The sequence below is a fragment of the Callorhinchus milii genome, unplaced genomic scaffold (assembly GCF_018977255.1).
Source record: "Callorhinchus milii isolate IMCB2004 unplaced genomic scaffold, IMCB_Cmil_1.0 Scaffold4, whole genome shotgun sequence".
In the NCBI taxonomy this organism is placed as follows: domain Eukaryota; kingdom Metazoa; phylum Chordata; class Chondrichthyes; order Chimaeriformes; family Callorhinchidae; genus Callorhinchus; species Callorhinchus milii.
In genome coordinates this window covers 35,966,030-35,977,686 of record NW_024704745.1, presented here as the reverse complement: position 1 = coordinate 35,977,686, position 11,657 = coordinate 35,966,030, and the positions used below count along the sequence as shown (strand labels likewise).

Below are 11,657 nucleotides of genomic sequence, written 5' to 3'. Positions count from 1 at the left end.
AGAGTGGAGTCAGGTGAAGTCTTCCCCTTCTCTGGTTGCTCTGACTGCTGCCAGTGGGTGGCTCTGATGTGATGTGATGTGATGTGGCTGGAGGGAGGGGAGGGAGAGAGGGGGAGAGAGGGAGGGGAGGGAGAGAGGGAGAGAGAGCAGAGGCTGTTTGGTCAGACAGGAGGGAGCACAGGATCTGCACAACTGCCTGTACTGCACTGCAACTCCTCACTCCTCACTCACTCCTCACTCACTGACTCACTCACTGACTGACTGCTGAGCCGCCACTGCGCCCACAGCAAAGAGTTCACCTTTTCTTTCTCCTCCCCCTTTGACTTTCAGTTTAGTACATACATATATATATATATATAACGTTGCAAACGCTTTGCGACTCCATTAACACACACACACACATCTATATCTATTTACATAAAAGAAACAGCCACAGAGGGAGAGAGAGAGAGAGAGAGAGGGAGAGAGAAGGGGCTTTTCAGGGGAGAACTTTTCCGGCTATGACACTTGAATCCGTCTCGGGTTTGGCTTTCGCTGCGACGCTGTCGGGGAGACGGGCGGTGGAGTCGAGCGTTCCGGGGGCCAGAAGTTCGGCCAAGTTCTAGGGTGGACTTTACTTTGTGTCCCTCTCTCCCCCACTCGGTGTCCCCTCTGCTCCCCCCGGAGTCCCTCTGCTCTGCTGTGCTGTGCTGTGCTGTGCTCGGCCGCTGCCCCCCTCCTCCCTCCCTCCCTCCCCCCCGCGATGATGGAGGTGAAGCTGCCGAGGCTGTGCTGCGGTTGCTCGGCGCTGCTGTGGCTGCTGTGGATGGGGCTTCATGTCCAGGCGGAGCTCGACTGCCAAGAGGTGAAGAAAGTTTTCCAGCTGCGGCAGATCGGACCCTCCAAGTGGCTGCCGCAGACCCCCAGAGCAGGTGAGCACCGCCTCACTCAGCCTCACATCGCCCAAAGCCGCACGTCGCAGGCAATGGGGCACAATTATCCCCGAGTGCTGTGTGTGTGTGTGCGTGTGTGTGTTCTCTCTACTTACTGTGAATACATCCGTTTGCAAATATATGCACACATTGAAATGCAGGGGTTAATGTATTCTGTGAAGCTCTTTGAGAAGTCTCAATGATGTGATGAGGCGCTATAGCAAAATGCCAGGATTATTATTATTCGTGTCAGGTTCACATATTTTGACATGAAATACATTTCAGCCACAATAGACCACCTGTATTGATTTGCCATCTTTTACAGACACGATCCATGCAATGAAAATCCATCTACATGTATGTATATCGAGAGAGAACATCTGTGTAACGACCACATATTTGTAAACCAAAGCGCCTTTAAAAAAATTCTCAGAAACTGGTTTGCAGTGGCGAGAAGTTTGTGCAAAAATGAATTGAGGAGGTGGAGTGTGTATTGGTGACTTGGCAAATACAGGGGATTGGCTTCTAACCAAACTATTGCACGGGGTAGTTAAAACCCAAAACACTTAATATATGTGAGTTTAGAGTTTATTATTGCTATTAAATAGTTTGCAGCTTGAACTCATATTAATTGCATTTAAACTGAAAGCAGTCGTGAAAGAAAAAAAAGACAAATCATATAATGAGGATGAATAGCAAATTTGGAGATTTTCACCAATTAAGCTAATGGGCCAAGGAGCAGCTGATGGATTTAATGTGAATGCATGTAAAGTAACACACATTGCAACAAGTAACTGCAAACATGTGTGCCCAATAAAGGGGTATCAACAGCAGAGGCAGCGAAGATGTTCACTGAAGGATTCTTGTCACTGTGAAGCCAGTCAACAAAATCATCCTGTTGCAATTTGTGGGCATTTGACTAAGTCGATAGAAGTTATTCTAACTTTTTATGGATTGTTAGTGTGGTTGCATTTGGAATACCTAAGTGGAACTTTCCCCAAAGAATTGGAGGGGTTGGGTGGCATACAAATTGGTTATGTGTGATTTGGAGGAAGTGAACTCAGAGAGCTGAATGGCCTTTTTTTTCAGTTTTATGCTCAATCCAAAAACTTTACTTAGTCAAACAGACAAATTGTAAAAAAAAATTGGTAGCTAAAGTTTTGTAATATTTATTCAGCAACACTAAGTTAATTTTATAATTTGGAATTTTCTTATGTAACTGAAAGTGAATTAGTACTTGACCATTCACTGAAAGAAGAACTTTCAGTCATCCTTGCAGGGTAAGTTTTTTCCACCACACTTGGAAACAACAGAGCAAATTGTGGGCATCCTTCATAAACAAGTGAAGTAGCATTCATTGGTCAGCATGAAAATGACTCAAAATTACAAAGGAAATTTAGAAAGACACAATCTTGGCAGTAACAGATGACTGAATTGTTCCAGACAACAGTATTTTCAGCAACAACACCAATAAATAATTTAGTTTCATATTCAAAACATGGGTGAATCCAAAATTGCCATTTTATGGATGTAAACAACAAGTTTCGTGGTGGATGAGAGCAGTTAGGGATGTGGAAAACAATGACTCCTGGACTGCTGTTGTGAGAGACGTTATCTATTGAGTATGCTTTGGTACAATATGTTAGTAGACAAATAAACTTGGAACATTGCAAATTTTGGTGTTAACATTTCCCTTTTTGACTATTTTAAATGTTAATAGTTTGTAATTTGTAGACAACTACTTTTAAACAAAAGCTTCTTTTGTGCACTGTTTGGTTGTTAGTATGAAACAGACCCAAAACAGACCAAACAATTGGTACCTTTCCTGAAAGTATTATTTGGGACATTGCCACTTAATTAATGGAGTCCTGTAGCTCAGTGGTTAGAGCACTCGCTTTGCAAGTGAGAGACCTGAGTTCAATTCCAGGCAGGGCGAAACCTTGGGCAAGTTTTCTTACTCCACATGCCGAATAATAATCCCTCCAAAAAAAATAATAAATTGGTCATTTTCAATCCATGACTGTTGCTGTGCGCAATTGGCTGCCGCGTTCGCCCACAAATATACAGTCAGTTCACTTTACAGTATATTCTGTGAAGCGCTTTGGGACATCTAGAAGACTTGAAAAGTACTATATCAATGCAAGGATTATTATTATTATTAATTTCATGTTCACCTCCAACCATTTCAACCATCCAGTCACACTTTTAATCCACTCACAGCACTGACACCACCTTAGTCAAAGTCACCAATGACATTCTGTCTTGACGACAGCTGGGACAGGTTGTTGTTGCTGCTATTGAAAGACAATTTCATGTTAGAGGTACAATAATGGATGGTTGTTTTTGAATCACAAGACAACAATTCATTTAAAAGGTTCCATATGACAAAAAAAACTTTACTTTCTTGGCTTATGAAGTCATCAGATCCAAAAATGAGTATCAGAGAATGATATTCAAGGTTGGAATCTAGCATTTGTAATTTGCTGAAGCACCAGTCTCGAATTTAAAATGTCACCTGAATCCCTCAATTATATAATAATCCTTGCATTTGGAACAGCGCTTATGTTGAGAGCATCACAACTTTTTACTGTGAAATGTAGTGACTGTATTTGTAGGCAAACATGGCAGCCAATTTGCACACAGTGTTCCATAAATAGCCATCAATATGTCAGGTTTGTAATTCCTTCACTCTCCCTTATTCCATATTTGTGTCACTAAACTGTGCTCTAGAGAAAAATAGCTTGATTATTTACTCGTATTCAAATAGCTTTACAACTGTGCAAATAAATAAGAAAAGCTCGAACACAGCCTGCAAAAATGTAACTTTTCCTAGTTATTCTTTAGTTTTACGATGGTCTCTTCAGTTATGTTGGATGATTCATCTTTATTCATGTTAAAGCATACATCTCTTGAAGTGATATATTTGTTTTAATTTGATGTGTATTAAATTCAACAGCTGTGCTAATTTATTGAAGAACATATTGCTCTCGAGTGATCACACTGATGTTGATATTACTTCATTTCTTCTTTCTGTCTCATCTCCTTCCCTTTCTCCCTCTGATTTTTTTTACTAAAGCTCCTCTAAGTGGAATCACACCCAAATACCATTATGCTGAAATTAACTTTCTTTAAAGAGTATGTTGTGTATTTCAATTTTAGAGCGTTTGCCTGCTAACTGTGTTAGATCTCAGAATTCAAACATAAGCTAAACTAAAATAAAATAAAAATAAAAATAAAATAAAACGAAACTAAAATAAAATTTCATGTTGATCTATAACATTAATATTTTGGTCCAGGATCTTAGACCATAGACATTACAAATATATGATTAAGCATGATTCCTTTGAAGCTCTTCTCTATTTGAACTTAAATGTAATTGACTTCACTTTAACTGATGTCTTAAATTATTGGCTGACATATTTTAGTTGTATGTTTCTGATGTTGCAATGACACGATTAAATCTTACCAGATTTATATCCATGTAGGGAAGTGTTTTGGTTATTTGAGTTTTCTTTACAAAATGCATAGATATGAGGTAGTGAGCAAATGTACTCTTCACCAAAACATATCTAATATTTCACAATTCACAATTTGTAAATATTTTCAACATTGTGAAATGTAATTAATTGTAATTTAACCACAAAATAATAAAATAAACTTCTTTGATTAAGTTTGGTTTGTATGCTAACTGCAACAGTACAGGTATCAGCACAGATGTTATTGCGAATAGTCACACTTTGTTGTTAACCCTGGTATCTCTTCTGTGCAGATGGTAGGTAGATGTTTCTGTTTTCCAGATACACTGGCGATCTCATTTACAACACCTCGTCAGTGCTATAGTCTCACCTCTAGCCTTTGCAGGTTAAATGTATAAAATAGCTTGATGTATTTCACCAATTTGACCGCAGCATGATAAAATCATTTGTGGAGGCAGGTACGCACAGGAGAAAATGATAACCGTAGTGAGAATCTAAGAAATGTTATAAAATTCCTCTGATGTTGCCCATGACTCTTTTAAAACTTTCTGTTTGCTTTTTATTTTTATTAGTTATTAGCAGTTTCTATAAATTGTTGATCTACGATTGTTCCGGTAATGTTCGTCTGTAACACTAAATAGGACAACTTCATTAAGAACTTTAGTGGAGCAGGCAACTGGGTATTTATTCACCTCAACTATATTTTCCATTCCTATCTCTCATTAAATGCCCCTGAAATCCTTATTTGTACCTTTGTTACCCATTCACCTCAGCTTTTCAAACTTACTGCTAGCTGATCTCTCTTAATTACACTATCTATAAGCTCCAATTAATCAAAAATCTGTCTGATACTCACCTGTACCAAACTGCAGACCAATCGCCCCAGTCCTCGACAGGCTCTTCTGGTTCTCTATCTCTCATCGGATCGATTTCAAGGTTCTTGGGCTCACCTAATAAATCCCTTATTGCCCCAGCACTTCCCTATCTCTCTGATCCACTCCATTCCTCTGCTTTCTCCCTCTGCTTGGCTATCTTGGTCTTGCTTGGTGTCATCCATCCCTCTGTGCCACCAAAAGTGGTGAAGCCTTCAAATATGACTCTCCTGACTTGGAACTCGCTTCCTCTACTCTTCTGTCTCACCACTCTCTCTGCCTTTAAATACTGTTTTAATAACTACTTGTACAGACACCTTCCCCTTCCTTACACACAACCACCACCACTACTCCTGCTCGGCATAAAACACTTTCATTGTAAAAGCATTCAACATTATTCTAAGTGAAGGGTGCTATATAAATGAAAGTTATGTTGCTGTTGGTAGGAGAGAAATATTTAAATAAAAACCTAAGTATATATTAACAATCACAAATTAATGAACTATAAGGTAAATACTTATACTGTAATATAATATAAATGGAAAAAAGGAATACAATCACTGTTTTAATAAGTACTTTGTTTTAAGTTCTTGCTGTACCTCTCTGGCTGAAAATTGGAAATTGCCCATGAGCAGGATTACGTAAATGATCAAGCAACAACTGATTCTGTAGTCTGGAGGAAACAATCATTAGGATCTAGTTTTAGTTCAGTTTTAAAACTAGTCATTAGGATCTAGTTTTAATGCTTGTGATTTATGAGACCCAGATAATTACGATCATAGAAATTACAGCAGAAAATGAGATCATTTGTTGGATCACATTTATGTTGATGCTAGCTCCTCCAATGAAGCTACTTATGCTAATCCTTCTTCCATGCTCTTTCCAAATACTGTTCTTAAACTGTTCCTCTTCAAATACTTATCCAATTCTCCTTGAAATTTGATCATCTTAAATTCAATATCGCAAACATTCCATAGTATAATTTCCCTTTGCAAGCAAAAAATATTCCAACCTTTTAGTTAACTAGTGACAATCCTGATTTTTATGTTCCCTTGTTAACAACTTTACAAACCAGCAGGAATAATCTAGCATTATTTATCTTCTCAATATCTTTTTGACTTCTGAATACCCCTATTAGATTCCCTCTGAATTTTTATACTCCGATGAAAACCATCCCAATGTTTTTGAGTGCATCCTGATTATTGTGAAGTATTGGGTCTTTGGAACTTTGGGCTCACAGTCGAGACTCCAGTGCAATGCTGGGGGAGTGCTTCATTGTCAGAGGTGTGGCCATTTGAATAAGTTGTTAAATCAAGGTCCTGTTTGCATGTTAAAGAGGATGTTGATCACATGGCATGATTTGGAAAGAGAAGTTAGTTTCTCTAGTTCTGCTTGTGGAAATACCTTGTGTTGCTACAAAAGGCATAAATATTTATGCATTTCTTATATTAGAAGAAAATGTAGTTCAGTGTTCACATGCAGTGGTGATCTTAATGAGAACTTGTAACAGAGAAGCTACAAGCATAGACCAAATTTACTATTTTGATACAAGAATATTAATTAGATACTCGTGATTTTGCTGAAGTTTTGTAATTTTTTAAATAAAAAGAGTAAAGGGCTTTAATATCCTGCTATCTTAATTATTCAAGAAATTTCTCAAAAGTAGGAGTATTTTCATAGTAGAGAGAAAAATGAACCTGCTGGCACAGAAATATGTTTGAGGCATTTTTATATTTAAATCTTCAAATGTAAATTGAAATTTTATTCCATTGCTGCATATGAATTCACTGTGAGAACAAATGGATTAATCATTTTCACCTTCCTTCAGGATCTGATCTTCAGGTTTGTACATCAAAGAACCCAACATGTTGCACAAAGAAGATGGAGGATCGATACCAGACAGCAGCTCGCCAAGAAATTCAAAATTTGCTTCAAACATTGAGCTCATCTCTGAAATTTTTGATATCACGTAATGCAGCTGCATTTCAAGGTAAGCTATTGGGGACCTTATGCAGTTATCCATTTTCCTTACCTACTTTAATTTAACAATGAATGTTGGGGAGGGGGGAATTTTCTACTGTTGGTCAAAAACCAAAGAGTGCACAGAGAGAAAAAGAAATGTCTAAAGAGCAGAAGTCTCAATTCATTTTGATGATTGCTGGAAGCATGGCAAGTCTTGGAGAATTGTTACAGCAACGTGTTTTCCATCATTCCAGCAATACCTAGTTCAGCAAACAATTAATGTAAACATTTAGCATTTAAAGATGAGCATATCAAGTTCCTGAGAACATGTATGAAACTTCACTTCTGGATTCATGTCCAAACCTTTTTGACCAATGTTGAGGTTGTGCAACTCTTGTTGTTCCACTCCTAAAACTTCAGTCAACGTACAACCCAGTTATTTCTCTTCATGCCTGGAAGGAATGGATTCTGGCACTGAAAGGCTGTACTCATCACATCTACTTTTCTGTGTGCAGTGCTGTTATTAGACTGCATGTGGTAAACATCCAGTTCTGATCATTGTGATACAAGGAGCATGCCCAAGGATTAGAGATATTGCAGAAGACAGCTTTGATGATTGTTTCCAGTGTAAAGGGACGAGTTGTGAACAATAATTAAATAAGCTAGGGCTGCTCTTCAGCCTTAAAAAGGTTCATGTTAAAGGGTAGGAATGATGTTCGATGTAATTGGGAAGAAGTAAGCACTGAACAATAATTTTAAAGATACACCAAGTTTGGAAAAAGAGGGTACTGGTTCGGGGTTGTAAAGAATTATACAGGAGAGTATTAGACTAATGACCAAAGCCATAGAGTCCAGGATCAACAGACGTTTTTTTCTGCAATATCCCAAACAACAGCAATAATTTATTAACAGCAAAAATAGGTTTTGTTGAGCAGTGACACAGCCAATGTTGACAGGGAGATCCTGTCACTATTATAAATCTGACATTTTTTGAAGTCTTTGATTGTTTTGCTTTTGATCTTTGACTCCAAAGATGCTTTGAATGGGTAGGGAGAATATTTTCTCATCTGTTTGCAAAACCACAATGCAGTGATACAATTGTGTTTAAATGTGCCATTGATTTATGTTGTGAAAATATTGGTACATGACTTATATGTGCTATCAACAAAATGTAAATCACTCACCCGTAATGTTATCAATTCAAGGCAGCATGTATTCCCACATGACTTTGTTTAGAAAGCAAATAAGCAGATCTTTCTGCTTTCCAAAGATGGTGAGACTCCTCCTATCGAAGAATATCTCCATGCTTATGCTACAATAAAATTTGGCAGTGAGCATTTCACTCAAGGTGTTACTGCTTGTCAGGGCTTAATTACCAATGGTAAACTTCTTCACTAACTTTGAACTGTTGTGTTGGGTTTTCAGTAAGCATGGTAACTCTCCTTATTTGATGGTCCTGTTTCAAAGTGAAACGTTGATGACTGTCCAACTTATTTATCAAGAATCGCTTCCCGTTGCTGTATTTTGTTAAGAATTACTTGCCTGACATTCTTTCTGTTAAAGGCCAGACTAATCATATTTTTGAAGAAATGGCTGCAAAATTACAAGCATCTCTGGCATTCTTAAAAGCCAGTGGTGAGATGGTGATGATTTTAGTGTTAAGGAAAATGTGGTGTGACGATGCATGGGCAGTAATTTGTAGCAAACAACTTTAAAGTAACTATCAATTAAATGGCATGAAATTAGTAACAAGTCTGTGACTATAGTTTGGAGTGTAAACTCATTGGGAAAGTGTCTTAAGACCAGGAATGCTTAAAAAAAGGATTGTTTTCTTGGAGGTTCTGAAATTGCTTTTGAAAGTAATGCAATAGCATTTTCAGTGGAGGGGGTTAGATACCCAAGAGGAAAACAAGGCATTTTATGTGCCAGCTTCAATGTTACCCCAGCAACTGGAGAGAATCTGGCAGGAGTTCTCGAACAACTGCATAATTTGAAGAGAAGCCATAACGCATAAATATTGGTACATAGGACAGCAGATAATGTATGCACGTTAGTGAAAAGCTGACATTGTAAATAATATGCATTTAACAATCTGTACTGATATTAGCAATAATATCAGCAATATTAGCAATAATCTGCCAACCAATGGAATTGCAGTAAAAATAACAGGGGAATGAAAATTATAACAAACGTTATGAACAAACTGTGAAGAAGGATTTTATGTGGGCTGAATCACTGTCTTGATCACCACTGCTTCTATGTTTAAAACATCCTAAGAAGGCACAACACTTGTGACATGTAATGTTGACACTTACATACAGTACAAATTTACGTTTTTAAAGCCTTTCATGTCAGGAGGCATAGTGGGAATTGTAGCATTGATAGAGAAATGCAGAAAAGATGTCAGCAAAGAATTGCTGTAACTTTGCCAATAAATGTTGAGTCAACTTTGACTATGACCTTCTTGGAGAACAGTTACAGGCAACCATGATGGAGGGATTTCAAAATGTCACTCAGGTCTACAGTTTTACGCAAGCACAGACCAGTGGACATCTTGAGGAGATGACCATAACCAGTAGCATGGAGTGTCAGTAGTAGTCCTGTACCATCACATGATTCTGCACAAGTGACAGACAGCACACCGTCTGAAAGCACTGGTCTTCACAGCAACAAGAGGACCAGGTACAAGTGCATCAGGGTCATTTGCAGATAGATAGTGGGTGTTAGCACAGTCGATCACGCCATCATCCTCCACTGCCTGAACTCCATCATCCACCTCAGTGGGACCGCACTCGCTTGGTTCGAGTCCTACCTTACAAACCACCAGCACTACAGTTCTGCAAATGACTTTCCTTCGCGCTTCCACCCAGTCACCTGCGGGATACCCCAAGGATCCATCCTTGGCTCCCTTCTCTTCCTCATCTATATGCTCCCTCTCACTGATGTCATCTGCAGCAACAAAATTACCTTTATAGAACACCTTTCACGTCGGGAAGATGTCCCAAAGTGCTGAACAGTCAGGTGTCGGGGCCGAGTATGGAGGAGTGGTGGTATAGGGGTGAGGGAAGGCAGAGAGGTGGGAGGGCGACCAAAGGTATGATCGAAGAGTTGAATGGTTTGACGGTTGAAGAGAAGGGTCTTGAGACCGGCCTTGAAGGAGGCAAGGGAGGAAGCGAGGCGAAGGGACTGGGATGGAGTTTCAGAGTGTGGGGGCAGAGAGGCTGAAAGCCTGGCCACCGATGGTAGGGTGGCAGACATGGAGCAGACCGGAGCCCGCAGAACAGAGGGAGCGGGCAAGTTGGTAGGGATTCAGCAGGTCAGAGAGGTAGGAGGGGGCAAGGCCATGGATAGCCTTGAAAGTGAGGACGAGGATCTTGAATTCAATCCTCTGAGGGATGGGGAGCCAGTGGAGTCGGGCGAGGGTGAGAGTGAGGGGGTCATGGAGCCTGGTGTGCGAGAGTACACGAGCTGCAGAGTTTTAGATGAGACACAGGGTTCCACATGTATGTGGATGACACTCAAATCTACTTTTCCACCTCCAGTTGCGACCCCCAGTCCCTTGATGTTCTGTCAACTTGTCTGTCGGACAACAGGAGCTGGATGAGTGCAAATTTCCTGCAGTTAAATGTCAACAAGATGGAAGCCATACTCTTTGGCTCCTGCTGACGTCTTCTGTCCCATGGATCCGACCTCCTCAACCTACCCAACCTGTCCTGAAAACTCTCTGAACCTGTGCTCAACTTAGGTATCAGGTTCAATCCCCAGTTATCCTTCCTCCCCCATATCTGGTCCCTGATCAGCACTTCTTCCAACTCTGCCAGATTGCCCATCTCCGACAATACCTCACCCCAAAAGCTGCTGAAACCCTTGTCCATGCCTTTGTCACCTCTCGGCTGGACATCTAACACCCGCCTCATAGGTCTCCCCTCCTCCACTTTTCACAAAATCCAGCTCATCCAAAACTCCGCCGCCCACATTCTCACCCGCACCAAACTCCGTACCCCGATCACTCCAGTCCTTGCCAAACTCCACTGGCTCCCTGTCACAGAGTGGATCGACTTCAAGATCCCCACTCTAGTGTTTAAATCCCTCCATTCCTTGGCACCTCCCTTTCTCTTTAACCTCATTTCTCCCCACAGCAGTACCCGATGCCTCCACTCTACTGTGTCCGGCTTCCTCCGCATCCCCCGAATCATCCGCTCAACCATCAGCGGCCGTGGCTTCAGCCATTACTCCCCGAAACTTTGAAACTCCCTCCCTCAACCCCTTCGCCTCGACCCTCCTTCCCCATCTTCAGGTCACGCTTGAAGACGTTCCTCTTCAACCGCACCAACAGTCACCTTCCCCTTCCCCCTGGCTCGGCCTTGGGCTCCACCATTATTAAGTGCTCTGAGATTCCGCCCGGGGTGGAGGGCGCTGTATAAATGCAAGTTGTT

The 11,657-nt window shown here is 40.5% G+C and overlaps 1 protein-coding gene across 1 annotated transcript; it reads left to right on the top strand.

Annotated features, from left to right (window-relative positions):
* The first annotated feature begins 742 nt into the window (after positions 1-742).
* On the top strand, positions 743-8,619 carry LOC121848875 (glypican-5-like). The gene is made up of 3 exons (XM_042334105.1): positions 743-911; positions 7,088-7,249; positions 8,492-8,619. The coding sequence occupies exons 1-3, from the start codon at positions 743-745 to the stop codon at positions 8,617-8,619; spliced, it is 459 nt and encodes a 152-aa protein (XP_042190039.1).
* Positions 8,620-11,657: the final 3,038 nt, after the last annotated feature.